Source organism: Aphis gossypii, chromosome 2 (genome assembly GCF_020184175.1).
Source record: "Aphis gossypii isolate Hap1 chromosome 2, ASM2018417v2, whole genome shotgun sequence".
Classification (NCBI taxonomy): Eukaryota; Metazoa; Arthropoda; class Insecta; order Hemiptera; family Aphididae; genus Aphis; species Aphis gossypii.
The window spans coordinates 66,376,110-66,391,805 of record NC_065531.1 but is presented as its reverse complement, the minus strand read 5'-3'; the positions used below and the strand labels follow the sequence as shown (position 1 = coordinate 66,391,805).

The 15,696-nt window shown below is 29.0% G+C and overlaps 1 protein-coding gene across 50 annotated transcripts in view; it reads right to left on the bottom strand.

Annotated features, from left to right (window-relative positions):
- Positions 1-15,696, bottom strand: part of LOC114126998 (bifunctional heparan sulfate N-deacetylase/N-sulfotransferase) — a 99,091-nt gene that overhangs the window by 38,718 nt on the left and 44,677 nt on the right. For all 50 annotated transcript variants that reach the window (XR_007603997.1, XR_007603992.1, XR_007603998.1 and 47 more), the window contains exons 4-12: positions 12,261-12,513; positions 9,856-10,251; positions 8,897-9,023; positions 8,696-8,811; positions 7,539-7,724; positions 7,206-7,334; positions 3,056-3,238; positions 1,085-1,305; positions 891-1,017 (exon numbers count right to left, since the gene is read on the bottom strand). Coding sequence is in view for 1 of the 50 variants with exons in the window: in XM_050200639.1 (XP_050056596.1) it covers positions 891-1,017; positions 1,085-1,305; positions 3,056-3,238; positions 7,206-7,334; positions 7,539-7,724; positions 8,696-8,811; positions 8,897-9,023; positions 9,856-10,251; positions 12,261-12,513 (1,738 nt within the window). In the remaining 49 variants the exon portion in view is untranslated. The remainder of the gene's footprint in view (positions 1-890; positions 1,018-1,084; positions 1,306-3,055; positions 3,239-7,205; positions 7,335-7,538; positions 7,725-8,695; positions 8,812-8,896; positions 9,024-9,855; positions 10,252-12,260; positions 12,514-15,696) is intronic.

The window sequence follows — 15,696 nt, the reverse complement described above, 5'->3', positions numbered from 1 at the left end:
TTGAGAGTTAATGTATTTTTTAATACAAGAATTCTATAAATAAGGGTATGGGGAGAGAGATAGTATCAAATTCCTTTTGATGATTTGGAAAATTTAAAAAATTTAAATTTTCTTATTACTCATGTTTTCATTTATTTTTTATACTTGATATATTTTTATTTATAGTTCTAGTAAAAAGTAAATTTATTAAAAAAATACATATTAATCAATAAATAAAAAAAAATTAAATTAAACATTTGAAAAAAAAACTTAATATAAATACATTGTTTAGTATTTAAAAAAATATTGCTAGACTTATTTGGTTTTGTAGATATAATTTTTGATTATTGTATAAAATATTAACTTCATTGAGATGGTTGAATTTGGGGGTTTTTAGCAAGTTTTTTGACAATAGGTTCGATATTTGTTAACATATCAAACAACTTTTATTCTGTTTGTCAGAAAGAACTTTTTGCAAATGTTTCAGCAAACATGATTCATTGTCTCATTAGAGAACACTTTTTTACAAAGTAAACATATTGGGAGCGGAATGTTGGATAGTGATGGAATAAATAATACTTTAAATTCGTCGTATTATATTGATGGTATTTTCTTTTGGCATCCAACATTTTTTGGAAAATAAAATTTTGCGAAACCGAAAAAAATTAGAAACTAGGAGTCCCAAATTCAGTTGAATGATTGTTTTTGTAGGATAAATGATGACCTATCAAAAATATAATATATTGAACATATAACCAACATTCAATTTTTGTCAATTATTTTTTATACAGTATTATAATATTTTTACAGTTGAGTCACTGTGGTACCTATATTTAATATCAGTAGAACCTAGCAATTGCGTATTTAATGTCCAATGATTAATCTAGCTCTGAATACAAAATTATACGTACAAGTTTAACGTTGGGCAGTAGTGCCTGTACCCGTTTAGGTACAATGTCTGAATCAAAATAGGTGGCAGATTTTTCAAATACAATTTTGTTGTCCACAGAGTCATTTGATGGGAAAAATTGCATATACCTAGAACAAAATAAATGTATTAGAAACCATTCAGTCATTAACAGTTGTCATTTAAGATGTCACTAACCAATCTAATCCCTTGTAATAGTTACGGCCATTGAAGAATTGGATTTCTTCGAATGTTTCTTTGCTCGGAATGTTTGCTGATATGTTTGGGTGCATTGATAAAAACGTGTACAATGCCGTGGTGCCAGTCTTCTGTGGTCCGATAACTAGAAACTTGGGAAGATGCTGGCAAGATTTTTTGTAGGACCAGATCTTAAGATGACGTTGGTCCAGGCAAGGATTCTAAACAAGCATAAAAGTATAATCGGTAATAATCTTTTATATAAATTACTGCTTGAACACGCGATTGTATAATTGTACAGATAACTCATGAAAGAATAGATGCTATGTCCAATAAGCAATAATTGCATTATATAAGAAGGCATTATTTAATATTTAAATTTTAAATTTTTATGATTTGGATATGCATATCATTTTCAAATTCATGTTTAAAAAAAAAATAAAAGCCATTAGTCAATTTTTTATCATATGTATATTGTATAGGTATACTTTTTTCATTATTTTTATGGTAACTATTAAGGTTGTTTTATTATATTATACAAGTTAAGAATATATGTATTTTTATAACTAATAAATTAATAGTTTTACAACTTAATTATTTTGCTAATATCACACTAATTTTAATTAATTATTTTATCACTTGCTAAAGTATATATGACCAATAAAAAAATAATTTTATGTCGAATAAAATAATCAGGGAAAAGTGAAATTAATATATTAATATAAATAAATGATTTTTTATTACTATAAGGTTTCAATGACAAAGATTACAAGCTTATTGAAAATATTAAATAAGATAGTAACAGATTTAAGAGTTTTTTTATTTATATTTTGTTATTGAAGTATTATTTTTGATGAATTTAAAAATACTGATATTGTGATAAGTGTTTTGTGGAGTGGTTCAGGAGTATGACTGGTAGGGGAGAATATCCGCCCTGGAAAAAATGTATACACTATTTTTAATTCTCTTCATTATTTACTTTTATGTCATACTCTCATCCCCATTGCCATAGATAGGTCTAAAATGAACACCAATTGTGTTAATTGATGACTTTTTTTGGTGTAGATGAATTTGTTGATGACATACAATTTTATACTTCAGACAGTTAATAAATTAAAAGATTTATTTCACTAAATATAAAATAAACTAAAATAATTTTTGTTTATAAGTTAGGTTAAAATAAATTCCTTTAAATAATATTTTTTATTTATTAAATACTATGAATTGTATTTAACTAGAAAATTATAATACTATAAAATGCATTTGTTACTTATTATATTATTTAATCCCATAACTATAGAATAATTGTGTCAATACTTAAGTATCAGTGACAATTGTTTTTTACTTAAAAATGAAATGAAGAAAAAGGCTGTTCAGGTATACATTTCTTAGAATGAAAAGTATCATTAATTAGTTCTTTTATACACACAAATAGCTAAATATAGTCAGAAAAGTATAAATTGACCAAAAAAAAAAAAAAAATGTTTTCTAATTGATAATAATGTAGGTTTTAGCAGGTAATAAAAATATATTACACATGATTTCAGTAATCAAAATAGCATATATAAAAGGATAATTAAATAACAAATACTATAAATAGAACAATTATATGTAATAACAATGTTGAACTAAAATATAAATTAATTTGTAACTTAAGTCAAGGGCGCCCGCAGAAATTTTCACCGAGGGGGGGGGGCAAGATGTATATTATACAAGCAGTAATATATAATAGTATAGGTAAAATACTGTAATATATAGACATTGGCAACAAAAGCATGGCCACTCCCTCCCTGCGGTCGCCCATGACTTAAGTATACACTTTAATAATAATTGTCAGTTTGTATAATGTAATTTGCACATTACATGGATAACATACACATCAATTTTAATATATTATGATGAAAATATCAATAAATGGATATTAATAATTATATTGTGAATAAAACATTATATAAATTACAATAAACTTACACCCCATATTGGATCAATTTCTTCTGGATACATCTTAAAATATTTATCTGCAAGTTCCATAGGTCCAGATGATACCAATTTCAAATTTGTCCAGCACCTGATGAACTGGAATACTGACTCAAATGTGTATAACGCTAACCGGTCACTACCATAATTGGACATATGGCTCATGAATACATTGATCTAGGAAAAAAGATAATTGATATTTCGTTATTATTGTTAATACCATTTGTGGTACCTTATGTTAACTAGTTGTAACCAAATTTACTAGTTAAATAGGTATGTTTATAAAATATAAACACTTGGAATGATAGTTATAATGTTGAATTTGGATATTTGTTAATAGGAAAATCATGTAAAATAAATGATATAATTAAATATAATATGAGTAATATATTTAAATAAACTATTTTTAAATTTTACTTTCAAGGGGCTTTACTAGTGATGTTAATATTAGCTTGAAAAACCCAGATTTGACAAAATTTAAAGTTTTAAAAAAATGAATCGAATTCAGTAGAACTATTTTTAAAGATCATAGTTCTTACTTAAAAAAAATGGTATCTTATTAAATTTCAATTGTAATCAAACTAAAACTTAAAATTGAATAACGTTAACTTACTTTAAATTTGTAAAAAAAAAAAATTAGTTGTTGTAAAACTCAAAAGTGAATTCTATATAGTAATTTAGTAACTGACATGTCCAACGAACTTAACTTTTTTTTGAACTACTAAATGTCTTATAAGGTATGCAAAAAATATTTAGGCAATATTTTTAAAAACGAAAAAAATGATAAATGTATCCAGAACATACTAGAAGAAACGAAATTGTACCTTTAGACAAATATACCACGTAAATATTTCAAAATATCAATGGCATCAGGAAGGGGTTTAAAAATAAGTAAAATTTAAAAAAAATAGACACGGTAAACTGGTTGATGATTAGTGATTACAAATCAAAACAATATATTGGAGAAATGGAGAAACTACTTTAAACAAATCTTCAACTGTGAAAAACTCGTAGAGTCGTTTACCAAGACTGACATAGAACCCAACGAGAAAGAACACCTTTCCCCTATCTAGAACTGAAATAATACAATAAATTAAGAGTTTAAAAAATATAAAACGCCGAAGAAGATTGAATCCAGGGAGAAATATTTAAAAGTTTTGATGAAACAACCACATTGGAAATACAAAAAAAAAAATTGAAATGGCCTAGAAAAATGAAAATATTTTGGATGATTGAGAAACCGCTAGTGCGCCCGGTACATAAAAGAGCCAATTGGATATAGCATTACTCAACACGATATATCAAATATTATACATCATATTAGATTTTAGACAGTATTAATTCGATTTCCGAAAGAACCCTTGGAGAATACCAAGGAGGTTTCAACCCAAATCATTATTATAAAACAAGTATTTCAAAAATATATGGAAGTACAATAAGGAGGAAAATCCATTGTTTATTGACAATGATAAACTACATTGATAGGATATTGAAACATAAGTTCAGTCGTTTATATTGTTATCAGATAATCTAATAGGAAAAAATGATAACTATTAAACTGTAGTACTTTTAAAGACGATTAAACTACGTAAAAAAGGAACATGATACTATTTTTACCAAAGAAGTTACACGCATTTTAATATTTTGAAATATCCCAGGCTTCCCAAAATGTTGTTATCAATTATTATGTTTTGATAATTTGATATCAATGTTTGATGTTTTGAATGTTTTGATCGTTAGATGTTCATCACTATCACGTATTTATGCATTTAGCATTTACTGTACACTTGGATGGCTACGTTTGTAGGATTTGTTATACTTGTGTATTTGTTGTTCTCAATTATTCTATCAAATACCATCTTGTCACTTATTATAAGTGATGAAAGTATATCGGTAAGTTAAGATGAAATCATAGCAAACGAGGAGTCAGACGACGAATTCATAAGTGATTTTTTTGGTAATTATTGTTATTGAATAGTTATAGTATGTGCTATATAAAATATATACCCTATAAATCTATGTATTTCATTATAAATATAAAATATTGTCAAACTGTATTTTAGACAGTGAGACCGTGGGCAGAGGAATTACTGGGAGACTACCAAGCAGATTTTAGGAAAAATAGATCGACGATTGACTTAATATTCATACTAAGACTAATCTTAAAAAATACGAGGAAATTTAATAAAGAACTTAACATGATATTTATTGATTTTAAAAAAGCTTACGACTGCATTCATCGTGAATCTTCGATGTTTATACTAGAGCAATATGGTCTCCCACTAAAATAAGTCAATCTCATAAAGGCAAACGCCATGAATACGGATATAAAAGTACAGGTAGGAAACTCTTTATAAACTCTTTATTAACAGCAACCCGAGTAAGAACAGGATTAAGACAAGGGTATGCATTATCGCCCATTTTATTTAACCTAGCACTGGAAAAAGTGGAGTAAAAATAGGTGAGACAAAGGTAGGTCTTTTGGAGTACGTGGGTGATTTAGTGCTGTTATCAGAAAACAAAGAAGAGCTCATTGAATAAACTTAAGATTTACTTGAGGTAGCAAAAAGAGTTGGGTTAGAAATAAACGTAGAAAAAACAAAGTACAAGATAGCGCACGGGGTGATTTTACTAGAGGATGTATACACTCATATGGAAGTGGGGGCATATAAATTTAACAGAGTACAGAAGTTCTAGTACCTAGGTAAACTTACAACTCAGAGTTTTAATATACAAAATGAGATAAAAGCAAGAATACAGGCAGCCATAGACGCTATTTTGGATTTAACAAACTGTTTAAATCAAGAATGTTGTCTAAGGCTTAAAAGTACAACTGTATAGAATAGTGGTTATGTATGGATTCAAAACTTGGACGCTTCATAAGATGCAACAGAATAAACTTTTAGTATTTGGCCCTTACATAGATAGGAATACAGGAGAGTGGAGAATCAGACATAATATAGAGATAGGGACCTATATCAGAAATCAAACATAGTCGACGATTTAAGAAAGAGGCGACTCTTTTATGCTGACCACGCACGGCGAAAAGAAAGAGCCTTATACACAAGGTACTATGTGACTCTCCAGAAGGCGTAAGACTACTTGGCAGACCCAGATTGAGGGGGGAAGAGATGTGGAGCGAGTTGAACCGGATTCTGATTGGCGAGTCTTAGAGGAGAATAGAAAGAGATGGCATGGCATATATTTGTCAGTTTGGTCTTAAAGGCAGTCAACTATGAAGAAGAAGAATCAGTAGAGGGCAATAACACAAATAGCACAAATTAAGATTATATTATAATATTAATAAGATATTAAAAGACTATAATATTTTGTTTTTAGTCTCTGATCCATGCAAAACTACAAAACATAGATAACTTGCGACCAGCTAAACAAATATTATGTTGTTCGTTTTAGTATTATACATTGTTCTATTATGATTCATAATTCCTACATTGAATTTTTTTATTTTAATTTTTTGGATGAAAATGATTTAAATTGTTATTTTTATACTTATAAATTATAGTAATAACAATTGAAATATTGTAAAATATATTTATACACGGACACAGATAATTTTAATATCTTTAGGTTAAATAATAAATTAATTAACTCTAATAATTAATTTAACAACACAACATTGGTATTGCTAAATCTAAATGCAAATTGTCTGAGTGCATATTGTATAAGGTTCAAAAAGTGAAAATAAGTATTCTGACATCTTAGTTAATAGGTAAACACAATATATTTAGTTTACAGTAGCTGTACTTTCAGTAAAGTAAGTTTTAGTGGTTAGTAAAAAAAAAAAAAATTAAAAAAATTAATGATATAAATTATATTTAAATAATTATTATGCGATTATAAAAACAATTTTAATTTGTTATAAATATGTTGAGAGGAGGGAGAAATTTAATAAGTTTTCATCTTACCTCTAACTGCCTCCTAAAATTGCACTTATAAATAAAAGATTGGTTTATAAAGTTATATTTATACCTAACAATAAATTATAAAATTGTAATGCTGAAAAAGAGGATGCTAGGTTTTTTTTTTCAAATCCTGAAATCTGTTGGATTCTAAGTTATCTTTTATAACGGCTACACGAAGGTGTCGTCGGTATGAAGTTGTTTAAGATTTTTACTACACTCACTGGGTTGTATACTATAGTTTGAAATAGTTCTCCACCCATTATAGATTCGTCCAATTTTTTACGTCCTCCTGGGTACCGGTCCACATAGATAGTATGCGTGAATAAGCCACAAGTCTGCCTAGGTAATACCTGAACACAAAATGAAAGCCATTAGTTTTATTAATTTTTTTATCTATATACGACAGCAAAATATCTGTATACAATAATATTAAATACGGGCTCAGTAGTTGAGTAATCATTTAAACAAAAAGTTAACGTTTAAACAAAATGCATTGGAATATAAAGTTAGCCTCAATAATAACAAACAGAAAGTTAAATCTGCTTGATATTCACCTTGATGCCTCGATGAACGAATCCTCTCCTCAGTCTGGCAGGCCTCAAGTGCGGATATTCTTCGGTTGAAGTCACTCGGATTTTCCAGACCTTTTTCCAAACGGTATATAGCAGTTCGTGTACCGGATAAACGCCGGAATGGTGGGGCGCTACAGAGTAGCTGGAGTTAGCTGGTATTCCATGCGCCTGCGATATGATAATTTATTAATCATTTTTTTTTACATCGTTACTTATAGTAAATAATTCATAGTATGACCAAATATAAAGCTAATTGCTATATAACTAATAATATTTCAGCACTAGTAGTTTACTGGCTGTACTGTTGGAAAGCTTGTTACAACACGGAACACTCACATTTGTATAAATACACCATTATGATCTTAGCGTCAAGAGTTTAATACAGAAAGGTAATGCGGAAATAAATAAAATGAAATATTATTTTGGATCGACACGGGGTTATTTCGTTGGGTGTTTTATTATATACGCGTTAAAATAAAAGTGGCACGTTCTGGCGTTATAAATATCTATAATTGGTACGATTGACGTTGTAAGGGGCGACGGAATCGAGTAGCTCAGTATCAATGTGACTAGGAAATAACAGTCACGTTACGGAGAAACGCGAGATCATCTGCGAGACGTGAGTAGTATTCGAAGAGACCGTCGGAGTTCAATCTTCTAAACTTGGACTGTGACATCATCGGCGTGACATAACATTGGTTTCATCGCTCGGTCGGTCGAAAATAATATAGAAATGTCATTATTGCGTAAATGCAGCGAGCGAAGATAACTAAACTTCAGTGGGGTGACGGCGTTACAGCCATAGCGAAATGACTCGTTGGGAACCATACATCAAGTAGCATAAATACATCATTTATAGAAGTAGTATACATGGCAATAACGCAAAAGAATACAATATAAATAATTAATCAAAAAAATATAAAATAAATGGTATAATTTGAGTTGCGAAAATGATAAATTTCTAGTATAAAACAGTCAGTAGTGATAAAGCTCTGTATCATCACAATATATTCTCAAAAATTATACGGTTTTTTTTAAAAAAAAAATTAATATTTTATTCAAATATTGAATATATAAATAAAAAAAAAAAAGGTACACAATAATATTGTATGACAATAGTATAATCATTGACTACTCACTTCGGCAAATGCCTTGTTAAGCGACATCTCGTACTCCAGATGAGTTTCATTGTTGTACAAATGCGGTTGCATGTGATTCCACATGTGGCAAAACCAGTTAAACTTGTCTACATTCTCTGTTAATGGTAATATTATTTTATATAAAGCAACGTTTAAAAAAAATTATGGTTAACAGATTACGTAAACATCAGTGAAGCTTACCTAATATCGTATCGTCCCCCTCGTTTTCCTCCCACGTGCCTCGATGGAAGTATTTTCCCGAGAAGCCCAAGTTGAATTTAAATCCTGGCACTAACTGACGTATCCGATCTTGAGTCTCAATCAAATCCTAGTTAAAAGAAATGCGAATTATAAAAACAGTATGAATAGAACAAATATTATAAAATTTGAAACTAAAATGCAGTTGTGACAATTGTTAAAAGGACAATGATTATAGTAATTATTGATTTTTATTGAAATTTTATAAATTTATATTTTGTATCGTAGTTATGCCTCAAAAATGCAAATTATAGCAAATCGAGGAATAGAGAATGAACTAATGAAAAATTGCAGATATGTACTTTAATGAAGGAAAATCGTACAACATATATATATTAGGTACAATACCTATGTATGAATTTTATAAAAAAAACTAGCTGTCCCCTTGAACTTTGTTACTCGTAAAATAACTCTACGTCTTATATGATTAAAATTTTGTTCAATTTGTTGTTCAATACTCGGTTTAAGGGTATTCAAAACTTAAAAAAATTAAAATAAAAGATTTAAGTTTAACTCCAATCCAACATGTTGCATCGTCCAATTGAACAATTGAACAATTAATTTAGTTTAACATCTTTTTCTGACTTTTTTTTTTGTTCGGCTAATGTAAAATAGCCTATAATCTACCTCAAACATTACCAAATGCAAAAAGAATTTTTAAAATTCAATGGGTAGTTTCAGAGATTGGTACATTCAAACAAAAAACAAACTTTTTAGTTATGTTTATTTAATTTACATTATTGTATAAAAGGTTTAAAAAACTGAATAATATTACAACAATTAAAAAAAAAAATATGTGTTACATCTGGCCTTGTACTCTTGTGTGGAGAGGAGGAGTGATTCTACTGCGTTTTACCATATGAGAGTACCTATATATAAAAAAATATAGGAAAAAATCTAACGTGCACGTCATCCTTCCACATCCGGATTCCGCTCTCTCCGACGAATATATCATCGATGTCCACGAGAACTTGACGTTCAAGCGATATGCTTAACAGCCCTTTGCTTAGGTACGACAAAGAGTCGAGAAACAACAGCCGGTGCAACCAAAAGTTGAGCCCATTTCCGAACAACACCCTTGATATCCCATCGTACATGCCGTGGTCCTGCATGACCGTAGCCAAAGGGATGTATTCGTCACGTTCGCCACCACTGCTGTTGCTGCCCCAAGCTACCGGTTCATAAGTTGTATGATTGGCAGTGAAAACGGACCAATCGTCTCCTGGCAACGGACCTTGGTATACGCCACCAGCCCGAGCTACTCTCAATACTGGTGATGCTGAGTTCAGCATGGCGTCCTATATATATATACATTCAATACACGTCATATTATTAAGATGCTATTATTTATTGTTATTAGATCATTTTTTATATCGAACGTCCGTTATAAGAAAATTCTGAACGGCATCGACACAAAAAAAAAGATTCTCCGTAAATGCGTTTTTTCTATGTTACGCGTGGGTCAGAAAGAATAAACGACCAGCGCGCTGACATTCTCTTAAGGCTATTAGTGAACCGAAGAAAGGCTATTTATAATAATTATTAATAAATAAGAAACCAAATATTCACCATGTAAAATGCTGAGAACTTTGACTATGCAAAATCATTTTTATTTTTTTCGGTATGACTTCCACAAAAAAAGTTCATTCGTATTAAATTTTTAGGTTCCAATGTTTATTTAGAAGGTTATATTATGTTACAAAACTTTATAATACTTCAAAATAACACTTTTTAGCACTTTTATCGTTCTTATTTTTTTAAATTTTATTTTAATAATGCCATATTTTGTAAAAATTGTAAATAAAGCAAGTTGTTTTCAATTTTAAAAAAAAAGGGGGCCGGGCAAGTGAGTAACGCTTTGCCATATACAAGGAGTGGAGTGGACCTCGGTTGTAAGTCACTATAATGGATGTATTAAATTTAAATGCAATATGCATTATGAAATGATAGGTGCCATTATATATTAAACACGATTCTAAACGGAGATGATTTGTCAGCCTAGAATATATTTTCCAGTGGGTGGTGAAAAAGGTAGTTTATGTTCTAATAACCTGAATACCTCAAAATTAAATCATGAACAGAAAATGCAAATTTAAACAACTGGTGTATGTTTCAAGTTTCTACGTTTGTTAACGCTTAGCAACAACAAATTTATAAAATTATAGTAAATCGTTATTTTACAAGTGCATTTTTGATTTCGTAAAAATTTAAACTGAAGATAATATTTTTTTCATTGAAAAACGCACAATTCTTTTTATAATTATTGTAAGCCAAATTTATGGAAAATCTTGTACTTTCTGAAAATTTCAGTTGTCTATAAATAGCTAAAAAAAAAGCCAGACTATTCAATTTTCGATCGAAAACCACCCTTGAATATTTTAATTGAAACATTATTTCGACAAGTTTGTATGTGTACATTCATTACTCAACTCAGAATCTAAAATATTTCTAATAGCATTGAGTTTTGCTAATAGATAGATAGACTTATATTTTTAATTTCGTATTCTGGGCAGAAATTTTTCAAAATCAAATTTCGAACAATTTGCTAGTTAGGTACCATGATTAGTTACAATTATTTAAGGTTTATATAAGCAGTGTCGAAGATCAACATTTGGTGGAATACCTACCAATAGTCTTACTTCGCTCATCCAACTTTAAATAATATTATTAAGTTATAAGTAACAACTATTGTATTCAATTTTATTATCAATATTATTTAATAAATTATATAGGTATAATGTATAAGTTTATAGGTTGAGAAAAAAATCAAGACAGTATTATTTTGCATATTAAGCTTAATATGCGTATGGAAATTAATGTATTATGCAAAATATGCATTTAAAATTTTTGATTTTTAAATTCACCATCATTTAATTTGGATTTCTAGCGTCTACTATAAATCGAGAGCAAATGGAACCATATGCAACTCCTAAAATTTCCAAGCTCTACTTTTTCTTATTTTAGCTCCTAATATTCACTTGTTATATATCTTAGGTAGGTACTCTATTACTATACTAATTATTAATACACAATATGTATCTAATACGACATAACATAGATAAGATTATAAGATTTGTACGTTTCTAGTGTTTAATGCTGAAGCCTCCTAAACCACTCTCCCCTAGAACACTGGCTACACCAATGTTTTTTTATAGCCAGAGTGATTTTTATCGGTGTAAAATTTAGTATTTAATAAACATTGTGTCATCTTCTCGACAATGAAAAATGTATAGATAAAGTTTGGTATTATAATTTGATTACCTATACTTATACGTATTAATCTTGTTTATGTAATATGTATACAAACCCTTAGAGATAGTTTCGTGTGCAAGTACAACGGAAATCCTTTGACCTTGACGCCGGTCATGTGACGATTAGCTGGCGGGAAAAATCCCAATATTCCGACCCCGTATTCCCTACAGTACTTGTCCAACAGCTCTCTATTCCATTTGTCCATGTTGAGGTACCGATGGTAATTCTCAAACACGATGACGGAATATCGGCCTTTGTCCAAATTCGTCAGCGCCGGTAACGATTTGCCGGCCACTTCCATTTTATATCTGCAACAAAAATACATAACAAATACGGTGAGCGTAATACGATTTCGGTAGGTATATCATATTATTATACATATATGATATGCCTATTCAAATTAAAAATATCATAAAAGGGCCGACGCCGTATTATACTGCTGCACTTTGTCGGCGCGATACCCGACTAGCCATTCCCGTAATCATTATATATTTATTATTATCGTACCTACATGATCCATTATGTCGTACATAATGTGTCTATGTATGATATATTATTATATATACGGTCGATGGTATAAAATTAACGAGTGTATAATGTGTACAATAATAATGGATAATATATATATATATATAAATACACATCGAAGAAGAAGAGTGTGCACTATTATATATGTATAGTATATTATTATGTGTACAAGCGAGTCAAGTTTCACCGCCCGCGCATGTGAGTGAGAGAAAAAAACTATAAGCAATCACGGGCAGGTAAGAGATGTGTGCATGTGAGAAAGACATGCGCTGTACTTACTCATTCGTAAAATGCATTAAGTATTATAATATTGTTCACATCTTGCGCAGCTCTCTCCATAGAAATTGTTATTATTATTTTGTTGTTGCCTCTGTCTCAAAATAAATCTCTAATTCATTATAGTGCGATAATTTCGGGATACATGTTCGACAAAATGCCGACCGAGAAAGGACCGCACATACTAAACAAAGGGTCTTACATTTACCGCACGCCATCACGTTTTTCTAAATCACTTAATGGATGGTTGTAAATGTTGTAATTCTACTGATATATAGTGATATGTACCGAAACATCAACAGCAATATGAAATTCAAAAAAAAAAAAACCAATCACATGAACTCTATACTGTTCTATTGTTATTGCATTTTGTACATAATTTTTATTAGTTTTCTTTTAGGGAATATATTCTCGATATAAAGATATGATGAAATAGTTATATCGGATCGGATCACGATTTATTGATAAGAAAAGTAGCATAATAATTGTTGTATAAAAAATAAATATCTAAAATAAAAATGATTAACTACAGACATAAAAATTTGAATTTAAATTACCATATACTTAATATTTTTGTAACATTACAAAGAGTCAACCTCCATCCCTTAATAATTATGTCAAGACCACCAACGCCCATCTATATTTACCATCATTGTATAAAAATGTAATCACAGGACAGCGGCTTTTATGACTTAGGAAAACTGTAAAAATCGTTATTATCGAACGAAGACAATGATATACGGATAGATGTACGAGTAAGGCAACCGAGGCTATAAATGTACAGTTTTTTGATATCGTTTCATCTCCGATTATATAACATAAACATCTGACGGAAATCTAACACGAAGCGACGTGATACTATATTCCGCGCTCGTTAGGTACTTGCTACGCACCAGATTTAATGAAATAAGTTTTTGCAACACCATAGTTAGGTTATATACGACATTATTACATGTATATACAATATGTATAACTGACGACAGTGGTAAGTGTCGAGGTTAAGTCTTAGCACCGTGTATTCCAGTGAAAATAAAAAACGTCAATATAATATTATATATGCATCATATTAATAAAATACAGTCGTATATAATATATACTTATTATATATATTATATAGTGATTTATAACTATTCTTGTCTTTAAGAATGCAATTATTAAAATTCCTATTGGAATAATTATTCTATATTATTTTATAATGGAGATTATAAAATTTTAAAATTCTTGAGATTTATTGAATTACTAAAAAAGAGTGTATGTGGCGATATTAACTTCTGTATTTCAAATGAGCGGATAATTTTTCTGAATATTTGAATGTATTAAAATCAAAATTTAAACGAGTAATTTCTCAAACTGAAATGTTTATATTAAGCATTTTAGTCCTTAAAAAGGTTTTACAAAAATAATATTTACGTACCTATACTTATACAATATATATTGGATTTAATATGTATACTATTTATTTCTTTTAGGTTCTGAATGGAGTGAGAAAAGTATTGATTTTACAATGTGTGTTTTTTTGTGTCTGTGTACACCATAAATTGTCGAAATAATGGTTAAATTTAAAACTTCAGAGGTTCAGGTTTATGATGGCAAATTGAATATCTTTGGTGTATTATAGAAGTCAAAAGTCAAAAGTAAGAGATTGTCTGCAATTTTCAATAGCGTCGGGAAGAACCACAAAAAAATGACGGAAAAACGGGAATTTTTACTCAAAACCAGTTTACGACAAAATCAATTTTTTTTTATATAGTTGTGCTCAAAAAAAAAAAAAGTCGCTATAAATTCTTGATATTTTCAAAAAAAATTTATATTAACGTTACCTATATAGTATACACGGTTAGATTTTCAAAATATTTTGGCTGTTTTTGAGCTCTTTATAGACAACTGAAATTTACGATTTTTCAAAGTATTTTTTTTTTTGAAATGTCGATAAAAAATTTTGAAAAAAAAAATTGAAAATTTAATACAAGGTTTCTTATAAGTTTTAAAATTGTAGTTAAAAAAAATCAAAAAAAGTTAGTCACAAATTTTTTTTTTATTGTTTAAAGTTCACATTTTCACAAAATATGTTAAAATCGCGAAAATTTGTTAGTAATTTTGTAGTTGAAAATTTACAAAATGTTTAGAATTTATAACTAAGGTAAAAAAATTCAGCACAAAGTTTTCCATACGGTTTTTTTTTTTTTTTTTTGATTTGTAAATTGAAATTCACTTGTAAAATAACGATTTATAGACTTATAGTATTGAATAATTTTATATTTTTTCTAGAGTTAAAAATTACTAAAAGTAAAAACTTGAAAAATACACTAGTTGTTTAAATTGGCATTTTCTGTTCATGATTTAATTTTTTAGGTCATTAAAGCATAAACTACCTTTTTCACCGCCCATTGGAAAATATATCCTAAGCTGACAAATCATCTCCGTTTAGAATCGTTCTTCGTATATAATGATACCTATCATTGCATAATGCATATTGCATTCGAATTAAATACATCTATTATAGTGGCCTGCTCTATGTCCGAGCGTTACCACTTGACCATCCTTTTTTTTTAAATATAGGTACAAGTACTTTTTTTTACAAATTATTAATATTGATAAATTTAAAATTAATAATAATTACTAACATTTTCAAATCTTCTAATCCTCCATATCTTCCAAACCATAAACCTATTATCCTTAGTACTTAA